Below are 15,840 nucleotides of genomic sequence, written 5' to 3' on the forward strand. Positions count from 1 at the left end.
CCATGGCAAAAATGATGAATTCTGGGGTTAGAAAATTGTGGAATTCACACGTGAATAAGACAGTTCACACTTCTTAAATGCATTGTTTCAGACTCAGGAATCTACTACTCCATTGGATTATGCTCACTTTTAGGTTATTTCTGCAACTATAAGGACTAGAAAGGTAGTTGTAAAATGAAAGCTGAGACTCTGTATCAAGGACTAAATGCTGTGACTGGAATCACTGAAGCTGTAAAGCTTTGACGACTGTGTTGCCAATTCTTGTAATATTTGGTGTTTTTCTTGAAGTCCCAACTGCTAGAATTTGCCATACCGTGCCTGCATGTTTATGAAGTGCTGACCACAATTGAGCCCTGATCTGCTAAGGCCCTCAGGCATTAGTGTGATGCGTGCTTTGTGTATGTAGACGAGTGCACTTGCATACGTGTACGCACAGGGCTGGGGAAGGCTGAGTGAGCAGCAGCCTCCCCTATGTCCGCCGCTGCAGGGTGGCGGCAGCTAGGGGCAGGAGCCGGGTGCCCAGTGCAGCAGGTACGAGCGCGCGGGAGACTGGTGAGAACTGAAGGGCTCGCTCCCGGATTTCCCGGGGAGGGGGGCGTTGAGGGCTCAGTCGCGCCTGCGCAGTCGCTCCGTGTGTGTGTCTGACACCCGGAGGGGGTGGGGCCGAGGCGGCTGCGCGGAGGGCGGCGGCGGCTGTGAGAGAAACTCCGCGCGGGGAAGCAGCGCCGGCCTCGCCCCCTGCAGCGGGAGTCGGGAGCGAGCGAGCGGCGCGGGGCCCCAGCGGACACATAAGCTCGCTCCGGTTTCCAGCGCGGCCCTTCCGGGACCGGCCTCCGCCGGCAGCAGGGGGCTGCGCGGGCGCTGCGGCCGGGTCTCCAGCCGGAGGAGGCGGCGGCAGGGCAGCGGGGGGCCGCTGGGGGAAGAGGTGTCACTGCGCCCCCTGCCCCGGCCCGATTGGATGAGCTGCGCCGGGGCCGGTGTTGGCGTTTGCGGCCTCCCCATGGCCGGGCCCCGGCGGTGAAGGCAGCGGGAGCCGCCTGTGTCCGTGTCTCGCCGGGGAGGCAGCTCAGCCGCCAGGGGGCGGGGAGAGGGATGTGCGCGGCCGCCTCCGCCGCAGGAGCCGCCGCCACCGAGACTGGGGCCGAGGGCGGCTTCTTCTTCTTCTCCTCTTCCCGCGGGTCCTGCCCGGCGGGGGCCGTGGGGTCCCAGGAGGGCTCAGCCATGGGGCTCGGGGCGCTGCCAGGAGCGGCGGGGCCGCCACCTCCGGGCTGCAGGGACCGCTACCAGCTGCTGCTCTCGGGCCGGGCCCTGGCAGACACATACCGGAAGATTTACACGGCGGCGCTGAGCGACAGGGATCCGGGGAGCCACACGAGCAGGTAACGCACCCCAGGCCTCCGGGGCCAAGCGGGACGCCCTCCCCCCACCCAGTAGGCAGCTGCCTGGCGTGTCATGCACTCTTTTCCTTAGCTGCCAGGGTGGTCCTATGATAGAGGACTAATGCGACCATTCAGGGTGGTAATGTATCCTCATTGCTACCTAGCGTGTCCGCAGAGGGAGCCCCCGGCCTCCCACCTGGGCAGGTAACGCACCCACTCGCCCTGGGCCTGCCCGGAGTCAACAGGCAGGTAACGCCTGGCCCCCAAGGACCCAGAGTTAGATAACGAGCCAGCCAGCGAGGTGGTAATCCCAAAATCCCGAGGGTCTGGGGTAGGTAATACCTCCCTCACTAGAGCCTCCATGCAAATACCATTCATCCAAGGGGGGGTGGTACCTGGTAACAGAGCTCACTCCCTTATTCCTCCCTTGCTGGAGTCCCCCAAACAAATCACCCGGCCTAGTGACTACTTATGACAGGGTGATTCTGATAGGTAGTATGTCTAATTTGCTGTTTCCCCACCTGGGGGGTAATGCACTCACCCTGTAACTGAGATCATCCATGTGGATATTACACCCTTACCCCAAGGCAATGCACTCAGCTAATGTATCACCACTTGGACCTCCCAGTTAGGTAAGGTGCCCATTTCTTCTGCCCATACCTGTGTCTTTGAGCTGCTACCCCCTCTATCTACCCTGCCTCTGCTAGCCAGCTAGCACATGTAATCCTTGCCAGCCAACTCACTGGGTGCTTAATGTATATCCTGCTCTACCCAGTTCTCTGGGGCAGGTAAGGTACTCTCCTCAACCGGCTCCACCTTGGCATGTGTTGCACCTACTCTCTAACCACCAGACAGCTAAAACAGCTGGTACCTTTGGCTCCTGGGCAAGTGTGAGGCCCTCCATCTAAGTTTTAGTCTGCCATGGACAGACTGTGCCCATTCCCCAGTCACTGTTCTCTTCCCAGGGCAGTTTCCGTGCCCAGGTATTTTGACTTAAGGCAAGATGGCGCCTCTTTGGGGACCTATGCACCTAAGCCTGCTTCCTCCGCAACCCTGGGCCAGGAACTCTGTCTTTACACCAGATATCGTGCTCTCCCCCTCCCCCCAAGCCCCTGTCCCTGCTTTGAGGCTCATCCTCCAACCTGTTCTCTTCATCCTAGACAGGTGCTCTCCCCCATGGTCTGTAATGCGCTGGGTGGGTGGAGAGGATGCAGGATCAAGGGTGGGGGCTATCACACCAGATGGCCTTCTTTCCCAGCAGCAGCACCTGGAGCATGTGATGTGCTAGGGAGATGGGATGGGGGTACCAGCACACTACATACTCCATCCTGCCTAGCAGCAGCTGTGTGAGGTTGCGTGGGGCAATCTGCAGCAGTGGTGGGGAGAGGGGAGGCCAGATGTGGGTCCCATGTGGACTCCGGGTTCGGTTAGGCAGAACCCTATGGGGCTGTTGGGGAAAAGGTGGCTGGTGCAAGCTGGGTTCTAACCCTCCATTCTCTCGCTGCTGGGAGTGAGAGTCAGTGCATGGTGGCAGTGGCTGCTGAGATAGTATGCAGCGGGGTATTGCCCAGAACCAGGGGTGGGGCAGAATGGGGCTCACCCCAACCAAAATACTTACAGCCCCATTTGGGATTAGGGCAGCCTTGACCCTGCACATGGCTGTTTCTTGCCATGGGCTGCAGTTTAGGGATGTGCGAATGTTGCATCTTGCACAGGGAGGCTGCAGTGCCTGATTCTCCCATTCAGCTCTGAAGGGGATAGGTCCTGCTGCTTCCATGACAGCTGTGGAGTCTGTGCTCAGAGTCAGCAGTGAGTGCCTGGGGAGCTGGGTGTTGGGTTTGCCACATGAAAATGACCTAAGGGGCAGGAGTGAGTAGGGTGCTAACCTCTTCCCAGGCTGGGTCATAGCGGGGGACCTGCTGGTGGCTGCTTCTTCATGCACAACAAGGGAGAATGTTGTTGCGATGAATCCCTTTGGTTTCACCTTCCCGGTGAGCAGGGTCTGCGCTCATCTTTCACTCTTACTCTGGGAGATTGCTGAGGATTTCAGTGACATGTTCACCTGTCTCATTTGGAGACCCTCCTAAGTACAGGAGGTGGAAGGGTGCTGTATTTATTCACATTCTCGAGTTGAATTAAGTTGTGACATAGGGTAAGCAGAGCCAGTCACAAGAGAAATATTAGCTTTGTGAATCAACTCCTTGACTAGTAAATGCTGGTGAAACATTAAAATTAAGTGTGGTTTTTTTTTTTTTTTTTTTTACAGTTTGACTTTACTTACTCGAATTATGTCCCCCTTTTGAAAGCACAGGGGATCCAATAATTAATTGTAGCCAGTGTGTCTATGAGAGAAGTAATTTTGCAAACTACAAGAATAATGCAACCTTCTGATTTATCTGTTGGCCAGTAGGCGTCTCTGGGCCCTGACCTTTAGTGTGTGTTTTTGTGCACCACCTCATTCTGTCCCATCTGTATAACCAAGAAACTGTCATATTTCAGACTGCACCTGTGAAAATCTTGCTGCTCTTGTTATGCCTTTAATTCTGTGATTCCATGTTTCAATATTTTCTTCTCATCATGAGCCTTAAAAATCAGTTTAACCTGTTCGGGGACTACAAACATTCATCCTAGGAAATTCAGGTTCAGCCTTAATTATATGGTTTATGCAAGGTGTCGTGAGAGAGTAGAATTAAAGTTTTTCGGGTGTCTCAACTCTGTTTCCACACCTTAACACATTTGGATTTCCTTTAAGCTTAACATTAATTCTGAATTCAGATTTATAATGGTTGGTTTTGGAATTATTACAGTGATTGCCATGACTTTTACTCTTAAATTCCAGATACGTCCTCTCTCTTTGAACTCTGGTTTAACATAGTTTTATTGTTTTAAAATTAAAAATGTCTTGCATAAACCTTGAAGAAACAAATTTAAAGATGATAGCTTGTGGTTTCTCAGAGTTAAAAATGTGTATTGTATCAATCTTAAACTATTTTTAAATTGTAAATTAAGGCCAGATTCACTGGTATGTTTTGACTGCTTTGAATCACTTTGAAGCAGCACAAAGAAGCCAGAATATATTAGGTCAATAAGATTTACAGCTGCTTTGTCATTGAAGCACTGTAAGCAACTACAGAGTACTGTACTGCTGAATTTAGCCCTTATTTGCTAGTGTCATCCATGGAACTTTTTAAGAGCAGGCACAGTTGTTTCCAGTGCAGTGACAACAGCTAAGCAATCTCCCCATCAGAACTCTTGACCCAAAAAACCCAGGCTTTCTCTCACCACTAATTCATTACAACCAAAATAATTGTGGCATGCAATTTCTCTGTAGAAGAAAATTGGTGATAGTCTGAGTTACCACTGTCAGAATAGTTAAGTGTGTTCTAAGTTATTAACCTCACGCTGCCTGTAGTCATAAGTAGAGCTGGATGAAAAATTGAGTTTTGAATGTTTTTGGTTAAAAACAGGGTAAAATTTTTCTCTAAAATATTTGCTAAAAAGTATTAATTTTTCATCCAACTCTAGTCTTAACTAGATGCAGTAGTTAATAACTTTCACTGCATTAGGTTGTAATTAAGCTAACATAGACTATATGTTAACTGAAGCCTGCTGTTCCATTATTAAAATCAAATAGTTTAAATTATGACCAAATTTAGGAGTTGATTTGTAAATTCTCAGAAATTTCATTCTGTATTCAGAGAATACTGTAATTTGGGGCATGATGCGCTAATTTTCTTGCATAATGGAGATACTGAATCTTTTTTTAAGTGCACAGTTAAACTCAGTTGTAACAATGAAGCTGTAAGTAATGCCTCCTGTTATAGTCAGATTTATGATAAAAGCTTTTTACTTTGTTTTGAAAAATTAGAAATCAAAGCATATTAGATTGACCAAGCACTGCCAATGCAAAGTTAAATATAGATTATTTAAGAATCATGTACAGAATTTATGAATGTATACTCAGAGATTATTTGTACTAGCTGTAGTGAGTGATGTATCACATGCTGAAAAGATTCAGTAATAGGTATTGAAGCAGAGGTAAAGATGTTTCATATTTCTTATGTAGGGTTAGTTACTATCTGTATTTTAACAATAATGTTACACCATTATCAGGAATCATTAGACAAATTCTTTTTAAAGAATTTGACATAGCGCTATGACTAATGTCAAACTTCTTGATAGTGGATTAAACTAAGATTATTTAAAAAGACAAATGAACTTTGGTAAATCTAAGTTTAACCTCTATTTTTATGATTACTGCAATATTAGGAAACCTAAAAACAGTGCTGTTGTGGTTTGAAACCTTCCCTAGTACTCTAGACCGGGGTTCTCAAACTTCATTGCACTGCAACCCCCTTCTGACAACAGAAATTACTACATGACCCCAGGAGGGGGGACTGAAGCCTGAGCCCATCCAAGCCCCACTGACCCAGGAAGGGAGTGTGGGGGAGCAAAGCCCAAGCCCAACTGCTCCTGGCGGGGGGAGTCGAAGCCAAAAGGCTTCAGCCCCAGGCAGAGGGCCTGTAACCTGAACCCCACTGTCCAGGGCTTGGACTTCATCCCTAGGTGGTGGGGCTTGGGCTTTGGCCCTGGACCTCAGCAAGTCTAAGCCAGCTCTGGCGACCCCATTAAAACAGGGTCGCGACCCACTTTGGGGTCCCGACCCACAGTTTGAGAACCCATGATCTAGACATATTATTGAAAAGTGAATCTAGTTTTTTAAAAGCTCAGTTAAGTTTTGACTCATTTGCTATAAATAAGACTACGTTTTAGTCACAGATATTTTTAGTAAAGTCATGGACAGGTCACGGACCGTAAACAAAAATTCACAGGCCCGTGACCTGTCCATGACTTTTACTAAAAATACTTGTTGTGACTAAGACTTGGGCGGGGGGCCATGGGTGCTCTGGGGGGCAGTCTAGGGACCCTGCTGGGGGTGGGGTGCCCAGGACCCTTCTAGGGTGGGCGGGCCATGGCCCGACCCCTGCTGGTGCTGGCGGAGGGGAAGCCAGGTGGTGGCACGCAGACCTGAGATCCCGCTGGTGCTGGCGGAGGAGAGTCCGGGCAGCGGTGCGGCATGTGGCCTGGGACCCCTGCTGTAGCTGGCGGAGGTGGGGCCGAGTGGTAGCATGGTGCACGGCCCTGGAACCCCTGCTGATGAGGGGGAGGGAAGGCCTGCGGTGCATGGCCTGGGACCTCTGCTGGTGCTGGGGCGTGGGAAGGGTTTGGCGGGCCTGGCAGGGGCTTTCTACCCAGGTCCGCGTCCCTGCAGCTCCTAGGCGGCGGAGGCAGGGGCCAGGGCATGGGCTCTGCTGTTCCTGCCACAAGTGCCAGCTGCTGCAGCTCCCATTGGCCAGAAACCGCAGCCAATGGGAGCTGCAGGGGTGAGGCCTGCGGGGGTGGGGCAGCATGAAGCGTGGATTGACCCCTCAGCTGCATAGGAGCTGCAGGGGGGCTATGCCAGTTGGAGTCTGGGAGTCCCCCACCCTGAGGTAAGTGTCCCCATGTACCCTCCAACCCCCTGCCCCTAGTTCTGAGCCCCCTTCCACACACCCAAACTGCTGTGCTAGCCCAGGGGCTGCCTGTCTCGGGCAGCCCCTGAGCCAGCACCAACCGCTGCAGAAGTCATGGAAAGTCACAGAATCCATGACTTCTGTGACAGTCTCGCAGCCTTAGCTATAAAATATATTATTTTAACATTAATCTATAGCTATCTTTCCCTCAGTTTAGGACTTTCCTGCACCTTATGTTTGTACCTCGATATTACACTGCTTGATGAAAAGAAGCTGATTTCTTGGTTTTGAATATCAGCTCTTTGGGTTGGTTGCCAAAGGATACTGTTAGACCAGCACATCCAACCCTCTTAATGTATATCTGCACATTCCCTGTAGCAAGTTGTCAGCTATTACAAGTTTTTTTTTGGTCCCTCTCCCCCACTTCCGCGCAGTTTGATGAAGAATGTCTACAAAGATACTTACTACCTTCAGACTTTGAAAACTTCTGCTTGTTTTTCACACTAAAAGCCAAACACCACCTGTCATTTTTGAAAACATTAGGCTGCTTTTTACCTTGAGATTCAGAAGTTTTTTAGTTTCATTGCTTCAGATCTGCTTACAGTGCTATAATGCAACTTGAAAATACATGAGTCATATTTAGCCAGAAATAATGGACTGAATTATAGATTATACAACAATAATAATAACATAGTTAGACACTGGTGTTTCTTGTGAAAAATACATGCATTGTATGACCACATTTTCCATTCCTTTTGTAAAATAAGATATGTGATCCCAGGGGTCGGCAGCCTCTGGCACATGGCTCACCAGAGCAAGCACGCTGGCGGGCCGGACCGGTTTGTTTACCTGTCGTGTCTGCAGGTTTGGCCGATTGCGGCTCCCACTGGCCGTGGTTCGCCGCTCCAGGCCAATGGGCGCGGTGGGAAGCTGCGGCCAGCACATCCTTCGGCCCACGCTGCTTCTCACTGTCCCTGTTGGCCTGGAGCGGCGAATTGCGGCCAGTGGGAGCCGCGATCGGCCAAACCTGCGGATGCGGCAGGTAAACAAACTGGCCCGGCCCGCCAGGGTGCTTACCCTGGCGAGCCGCGTGCCAGAGGTTGCCGACCCCTAGGCTAGCCTCTTCAGAGTTTTTTTTTCTGGCTTAACACTATTAGACTAATTTACATTACGTTATACATTGATAATTGTATTTTATTGGAAAACTGACAAAAGTTGTTGAATTCAGTGTTGTTGTAGCCATGTTGATCCCAGGATATTAGAGAGACAAGGTGGGTGAGATGATATCTCTTATTGGACCAATTTCTGGTGAGAGAGATGAGGCTTTCAACAAGTTATGTAACTTCTGAATATTTGAGAATCAGTGATATAGTAGCAGACTCTTTAATTGTAATTTTTATACATCCTGTTTTAATCTTTTCAATTTATTGTGATGTTAGTTAATCCTCTTCAGTAGCTGAATGCATTTATTTTTTTAGTGCTGTTTCTTGTCTTGCACTAGTACACAAGGTGTACTACAAGAGGATGTGTACTTTTTAAAGGTGGGTGGTAGAAATTCTGACAATGCTTAAGAGTTTAAAAGTTGATACACCGTTCTATTTAAAAGTACATTAATGACTGAAGTAGTGGAGGAATCAAGTAAACTGATTCATTGTAAAATTTAGTAAATGTTGGAAAGGGGCTTTGAGGAAAAGAGATGTAGAAAATCATAATTTGAATAACTACTTCTGAGGTCAAAGCAGTTTAAAGTGATAAACTGCAATGAGTGATTCAAAATGAAATGAGGTATTGAGTAATTTTAAAAATGATATGACTTGAAGTGTTGGGGTGACAATGGGAACACAGAGGTTATACGTGGGGCTTTGGAAATTAGAAGAAGAAGCTAGTTTTGGCAAATGAAGAGGTGGAACAATCCTGACTAGAAATCAAGAAATGCTAAAGGGCATTTTTGTCTGTTTTTGTGGTCTTGATTCCTAACACTTTGTTCAAAATAAATGCTTCCTGTCTAAAATTTAAAATATTTTAGAGGGGATTAGCTGATTTGTTGAAACTGCATTGTGTAGGGATTTTCGGCGGGTCTCAAACTTCATTGCACCATGACCCTCTTCTGACAACAAAAATAACTAACCCCAGGAGGGATGGCCAAAGCCCGAGCCCCACTGCCCTGGCTGGGGGGGCCCAAAGCTGAAGCCCAAGGGTTCAGCCCTGGGTGAGGGGCCTGTAACCTGAGCCCCGCCGCCCAGGGCTAAAGCCAAAACCTGAGCCCTGCCGCCTAGGACTGAAGCCCTCAGGCTTGGACTTCCGCCCTGGGTGGTGGGACTGGGACTCGGGCTATGGCCCAAAGCAAGTCTAACGCCAGCCCTGGCAACCCCATTAAAATAGGGTTGGGACCCACTGGGGGTCCCAACCCATAATTTGAGAACTGCTGGGTTAGATTAATAATAAAGGGATATGTAAAGCCATTTGTGTTTTAAACTCTAGTTCAAATCTAGTTTATTTTGGAAGTGACCAAAAGTAGTTTCACTTTGACAGCTGTTTCGTGGCAATTTTAAAATGAGTCTGTGGTTTCAGGACAAGCCCTCATAGTTACCTGTTCATGTTGCTAAGTGGTGATGTTTTGCCTTTGTTTGCTGTCGGTGAGGTAAAGGAGTGGACAGGGAGAGCAAACTGCCTTCTCATTTCTCACTGTGTTCTCTGTAGTTACTGCTGAGACATGCAAGTGAGGCAGGATAGGGAAGTTTGTGCAGCGGTCTTTTTTTTCTTTTTCTGTACCTGCTTTGAGGAAGTATGTTTTGTCAACAATATATTTTGTAAGTATTAAAATTGATTTTTTCCCTCCCAATGTGTGTTGTAAATTATAATACAAATTGAAAAGATTGTCGAGTGTAATATCTTGTTTTGAAGAGTGATAAGTATTGTGAGCAGCACATTGTGATACGTCCGTTTTTTCCTTAATATTGCATGCTTGTTTTCATTAGAAGATACAGATGATTGGGTCAATGTATGAGTGCTATGGGGTGCTGGTGGCCTGTTGTATGCAGGAGGTCACACTAGATGATCTGGTTGTCCCTTTTGGCCCTAAATTCTGATTATCTAATCTTTTAAATAAGAGTTACTTTTTTGTATCAGCATCTTTCTTTTAAAAAAATTTCTGTATGGAGGGGAAGTAAAGAAGACAAGCTTAAATGTATGAAGAGGTGGAAAACCTCAATGTAGCTGTTTGCGGGATACACTGCTTTTTGCTATCCAGCCATTTTCACATTCTTTTAGTGGATTGTCTCCCTTCTTCCTGCCTTGCAGTGTGGTTGGGAGTTACAGTAATCAGTTTCAAATTATTTTTTTGCTTTTTGAAGACTTGTAATATTAATTTCTGCATGCTCTAATAGCGACATTTAAACAGCTTACAATTTTATGTATAGATGTTATGAGAAGCTCAACACCCCTTCTATCATTCTCTTACACAAAAAAATGCATTTATAGTGCCTGCTGTATGTACTTTTCAGTTACCGAAAAGCTAGAGTATGACCATTTAAGAAATGTCTTGGTTAACATTAACTAATTTGTTCATTTTATTAAAAACAGATTTATTTAGCTACAGGGGGAAAAAATCTGAAACATGTATGCCTTCTAATGTGTGTTAAAATCTTCAATTGCACTTACAGTGCTTTTGAAAAAACAATGTAAATGACCCTGCCCCTTTTGAGAAACCATGTCCTGCAGACCTCTGTAGTCTTGAGGTATTGTGTTTGTGGTAATACCATCTGAAATTCTAGTGATGTCAGTCCTACTGAGCTCGACTGTCATCTTTTGTCAAGTAACCTGCAATGAAATTGATCTATTTTCCTAGTCCAGTTAGATTTAGGGAGATATTAATTTTGTAACTAATGGAATGTGACGGTTAAGACCAGCTCCTGCAGACTCCCACAAGGGGATTTCATTTTTCTATTAATAGTTAAGAATAGAGGAAATATATCAAGACTTGGTAAGAGATGGGGCCAAGACAGTTATAAAATAATCATCTCTTCTAATAAGGGATCCCACTTAAGGTTTTGCCCTGGTGTCTACCCATATAACATCAGCCCAGAAGAGGACTTTGTATTTCATGATTCAGGTGGTCAGACTCTGAATACTTTATGTACTAGTAACCCATAGAATGCCTACTTGTCCAGTTCTCTTGTCCCATCAGATTCTTTTTTCTTTTAGGGTGAGCAGTTGTAGTTCAAGGTTCTTCTGCATGATGCTCTGCACCTTCACTATGCGGGTGATTTTGTTGGAGAATCTCTGGCTTCTCCTCTCCACGTGGTTGGTTGGTATAGGCAGAATCTGAAATGGAGGCAAGTCTTTTGTGAGCTGGGTAGAGTATTTTTACCTATAATCTCAAATCGGTGATATAAAAGCGCTTGAATCAATTTTTCTGTTTTTCAGAACTACGTTATCTGAGGAATACTTTTGATATCTAGGTATGAAAAATACCTTATTTTTATGTCTTCTATCCCTGGAATGCTCCACTTAATTCCATCTGCCATACTTTCTTCCTTTAATTCCTTCTTAAACCCCTCCCTTCTTCATTGGAGTTTCATTTAAAAAATATATCAGAAAACTTTGGAGGCGCCATACATGTGTCTTCCAAGTTGCTGTCTTACCCATAGTTCTCTCCTTTCTCTTCTGCTCTCTCCCCGTGTTTTCATCTCCTTCTGTCCCCATCTTAGTTGACATCATAATCTCTTAGTACAGAGAATCCAGTCTTAATCTGTTTTCATAGTGTTATGTATATCTATGGTTCTATAGACATTGTATACAAAAAAAATACATTCTTTTAATGTTAGTTTTTTCAAAAGTTAGGAAATGCCAGAATTAAATTTGCCCATGGAACTTCTGTTCTACCTCCATGTACATATGGAATTATTATGCAATCTTTAGTGACATGATTACTTACTCTTTTTTCCATAGGATCCTGCCTTCTTTGTAACACTGGATGTTTGGTACTTATTGAGTGAGACAACTGTTCAATATTTCTCTTCATTTTCGTCATTCGGTTTTTAGGACCATGGTTTATTACCTGCATTCCATCCAAATATGGACTGAATAAGATTTTTTTAAACTATCTTAGGGGCTTTTCCATTGCACTTATTAACAATACTATCTTAGTACCTTGGAGTATTTAATGAATTTATATCACAGAAACTTTGAAATACGAAGTAGTAGTTTTCCATTTATAGATTGTCCAAAATGTGCAAAAGAATCCTCTGATTTTTATCTTAGTGATTGGGTGCTTATTTTGAGACATTACCTCTGAAAAATCAGGTACAGTGAGTACCTGCTGATCTCCTTGACTTCTGTTGAAGTTGAGAGCTTAGCACTTTTGAGTCAGGCCACCTGTGAGTGTTAAGATGAGCACCAGAAAATGAGAACCACACACTTAGTGATCACATCTTAGAACCAATTTTTCAGGTCTTCACAATTCATAGAATTTAAGGCCAGAAGGGATCATGAGATGGTCTACACCACTGGTTCTCAAACTTATTTTTTTTCATGGATCGCGTGAAAATTGCTGCGGGTCTTGGGGACCACTTAATGATCTTTCCAAATGTTGTTTGTACCGTTAGCTAACTATTGTAAAGCGCTTTGGATAAAAGCGCTATATAAAAAAACCTTAATTATTATTTTTTTTGTTTTACAAATAAAACACACAACTTATATTTTAATATCAGTAGTCTTACCTTCCTAATGCGATGGATGTGTCCTCTCTCCCCCGCTGTGGCAGTCCCCGAGCTGAGGCTGGGAAGGAGGGCCGTATCTTCCTGGCAGCCGCAACCCTGGAGCTGGGGAAAATCGCCTCTTTCTTTGCCTGCTGCAGCCCTGCATATCCCAAATTCCCCCCACCTCTGCTTCTCACCCCACTTCCCCCTCCCACCTGCCACCACTTCCCTCCAAGGCCACCACCTCACCTTACATGTGTGTATTCTCCAGGGTCCAGACACCTAATTAGTGGAGCTGTGCCTGCTCCACTAATTAGGTGGGTGACCCTTCATTCTCGTGTGGGTGGCCACCCAGGTGTGCACCTTAGAGGGAACTATCCAGGGACTCCTGAATGGAGCTCGTCCACGGACCACAGTTTGAGAAGTCTGGTCTAGACTGATCTGCTGGTATCTCACAGGCCATTAAATCTCACCCAGCTATCTCTGTATTGAGTCCACTAACTTGTATTTCACTGTAGCATAATTTGTTTGGCTAAAACCTACCTTCAGGAAAGGCATCCAGCCTTGATTTGAAGACATCAAAAGATGGAGAAGCCTCCATTTCCCTTGATAGTTTGTTCCAGTGGTTAATCACTCTCACTTTTAAAAGTGTGTACCTAACTTGTTAATTTGTCTGGCTTCAGCTTCCTGTGGTTGGTTCTCTACTAGATTAAACAACCTTTTAATTTCTGGTATTTTCTCCACAAAGGTACTTACACACTAGTGAATTCACCTCTTGATTTTCTTTTCAATAAACTAAACAGATTAGGCTCTTTAAATCATTCACTGTAAGACATTTTCATGAGTCCTTGACTCATATTTGTGGCTGCTTTCTGCTCGTTCTCCATATGGACACCAGAACTGGATGCAGTGTTCCTTTGTCATTTTCACTGATGACACGTACAGACTTTACTCCTAATTGCTACTCCCCTGTTTACACCACTAAGGATCATATTAGCCCATTTGTTGCAGCCTTGTACTGGGTGGGTGTTACATTGCTGGTCTTCTATGAGCTCTGAATTCTTTTGGAGTCGCTGCTTTCCAGGATAAAGTCCCCCATTCTGTAAGTGCGGCTTCCGCTCCTTTTTCCTATATTTATATCTTTGCATTTGGCTGTATTTAAATGCATTTTATTTGAATGGGCCTGTCTTATCAAGCAATCCAGATAGCTCTGTATGACTGTCCTGTCTTCATTATTTAGCATTGTGCCAATTTTTGTGTCATCTGCAAATTTTATCAAGTGATTTTTATACTGGCTCCCAGATCATTGATGAAAATTTTGAGTAGCATCAAGTCTAGTGCTGAGCCCCGAGGAACACCATTAGAAACATCCCCTTTGACCACTACTTTTTGAGATCTGTTAGTTTGCTGGTTCTTAATCCATTTAACGTGATCTTTTTTAAAATTAGAATGTCATGTGATACTAAGTCAAACTCTTTACAAAAGTTTGTGTATTACATGTGCGCAGTTACTGTTATAATTTTGTAATCATACCAAACTTATAATCTCTTCAAATAATGTAAACAGATATATTTGACAAGACCTATTTTAAAAGAACTATGTTGTCTGGCATTAATTTTATTCCTCTTCTCTACTAAAGTCCTGCAGCAGACTTTACATTATTTTGCCTAGCATTGATGTCAGGCTAATGAGTTTATAGTTACCCAGGTCACCCTGCTTCTGGAATTTCCCTGGTATATCAAGTTTTTTTTTTTTTTTTTAATTATCACCAACTGTCCTGAGATCTCCTCAGCCAACTCCTTAGAACTCTGGGGTGCAAGTTATCTGAGCCTACTGATTTTTAAAAAGCATGTATCCCTAATAGATGTAATGTGCTCCTTTGTTACTAATGTACTGGAAATTACATCATCTTCATGCCATACAAATTACACCATCCAGCATCTTTCCAAATACAGAACAGAAATATTTATTGAACATTTCTGCCTTTTCTTTATTAATAATTTTGTCATGTTCATCTGTTAATGGGCCTGTACCATTGCTAGGTTTTCTTTCATTCCTAATATACTTAAGTTCTCCTACTTCTTTTTCTTAGCCCTATCTGATGTTTCCCCGATGTGTTCAGCTTTCCTTATCTGTTTTCTACAGTTAATAATTCTAATTATATTTATTACTGTATATTTTGCCTTTTTTTCTTTTTGCTATGTTCCTTTTTTTATTCCTAATTGCTTCCTTCAATTTGCCACTGAACCAGGAGGAATTTTTAGACAAAGTTGTCCTCTTTCCTTGATTGTGGAATCATGGCAGTTCTTAAAGAACTCCAAATTCTCATTCACCTGTTTGTATATAAACTTTTCCTTGGGTCTGGGAAATTAGCTCTTTTGAAACACCAAGTGTAAATGACTGGTTGGGACTGTTCTGTTTGCCCATATTGAATGTATATGGGTCATGGTCACCGGTTTCTCAGCAACCAGCAGTTTCCAGTCCAGTGATTAATTCATCTTTATCCGTCATAATGAGGTCCTAAATAGTTAATTTGTGTTGGGTGTAACACCTATTTGTGTTTAGAAAATTATCATGTATAATTTATAGAAACTTGACGACTTATTACTAGCTATATGAGATCTCCAGCATATATCTCCTAAATTGAAGTCCCCCATGTCCTTCACATATTAGATAGGTACTTAGCATGTAACTCATTCTGTTCACAAGCTTGATTTGGTGGTCTGTTGCAGATCTCCCCCCACCCCCCCACTAGTTCCCCTTTATTGGCTTTGTTAATTAGCACATTGAGCCATATGCGTTCAAGAGCCTGTGGACAGGGCCTGCTCTAGGCACCAGCAAAGCACGCAGTTGCTTGGGGCGGCAGATTTGCAAGGGGCGAAAGAATCCAGCATGGGAGCTGAGACCCAACGGGGCCCTGGGAGCTGTAGTTCCTTGGTTAGCTCCCTGCCTATAGAGCCAGCCCTGGAGCAGGGAAAGAACTACATTTCCCAGCATTCCCTTGGCCACTAGCAACAGGAAAGGGTGGGGGAAGGCGTATGGAACTGAAATCTGCAGCTTGCTGTGAATGGTAGGAACAGAGCCAGCTCTAGGTTTTTTGCCCTTCCCCGCCCTGGGCTCCCCCCGCACCCCTGTATTGCCTCAGTCCTGGACTCTCCCCCACTCACACCCCCTGCTACCCCAGCTCTGGCCCCCCACCTGTACCCTCCTGCTGCCCCAGCCCTGGGCTCTTCTCCCCCCCCCCCCCCC

General features: G+C 45.1%; 1 protein-coding gene across 13 annotated transcripts in view; it reads left to right on the top strand.

Moving 5' to 3' along the window:
* Nucleotides 1-656: 656 nt before the first annotated feature.
* Nucleotides 657-15,840, top strand: part of MYCBP2 (MYC binding protein 2) — a 395,137-nt gene continuing 379,953 nt past the window's right edge. For 11 of the 13 annotated variants that reach the window (XM_034758293.1, XM_034758294.1, XM_034758297.1 and 8 more), the window contains exon 1: nucleotides 657-1,379. In XM_034758293.1, the coding sequence (XP_034614184.1) occupies nucleotides 1,093-1,379 (287 nt within the window). In that variant the 5' untranslated portion in view covers nucleotides 657-1,092. The remainder of the gene's footprint in view (nucleotides 1,380-15,840) is intronic. The other 2 variants (XM_034758300.1, XM_034758303.1) reach the window with 1 other exon arrangement.

The sequence above is a fragment of the Trachemys scripta genome, chromosome 1 (genome assembly GCF_013100865.1).
Source record: "Trachemys scripta elegans isolate TJP31775 chromosome 1, CAS_Tse_1.0, whole genome shotgun sequence".
In the NCBI taxonomy this organism is placed as follows: Eukaryota; Metazoa; Chordata; order Testudines; family Emydidae; genus Trachemys; species Trachemys scripta.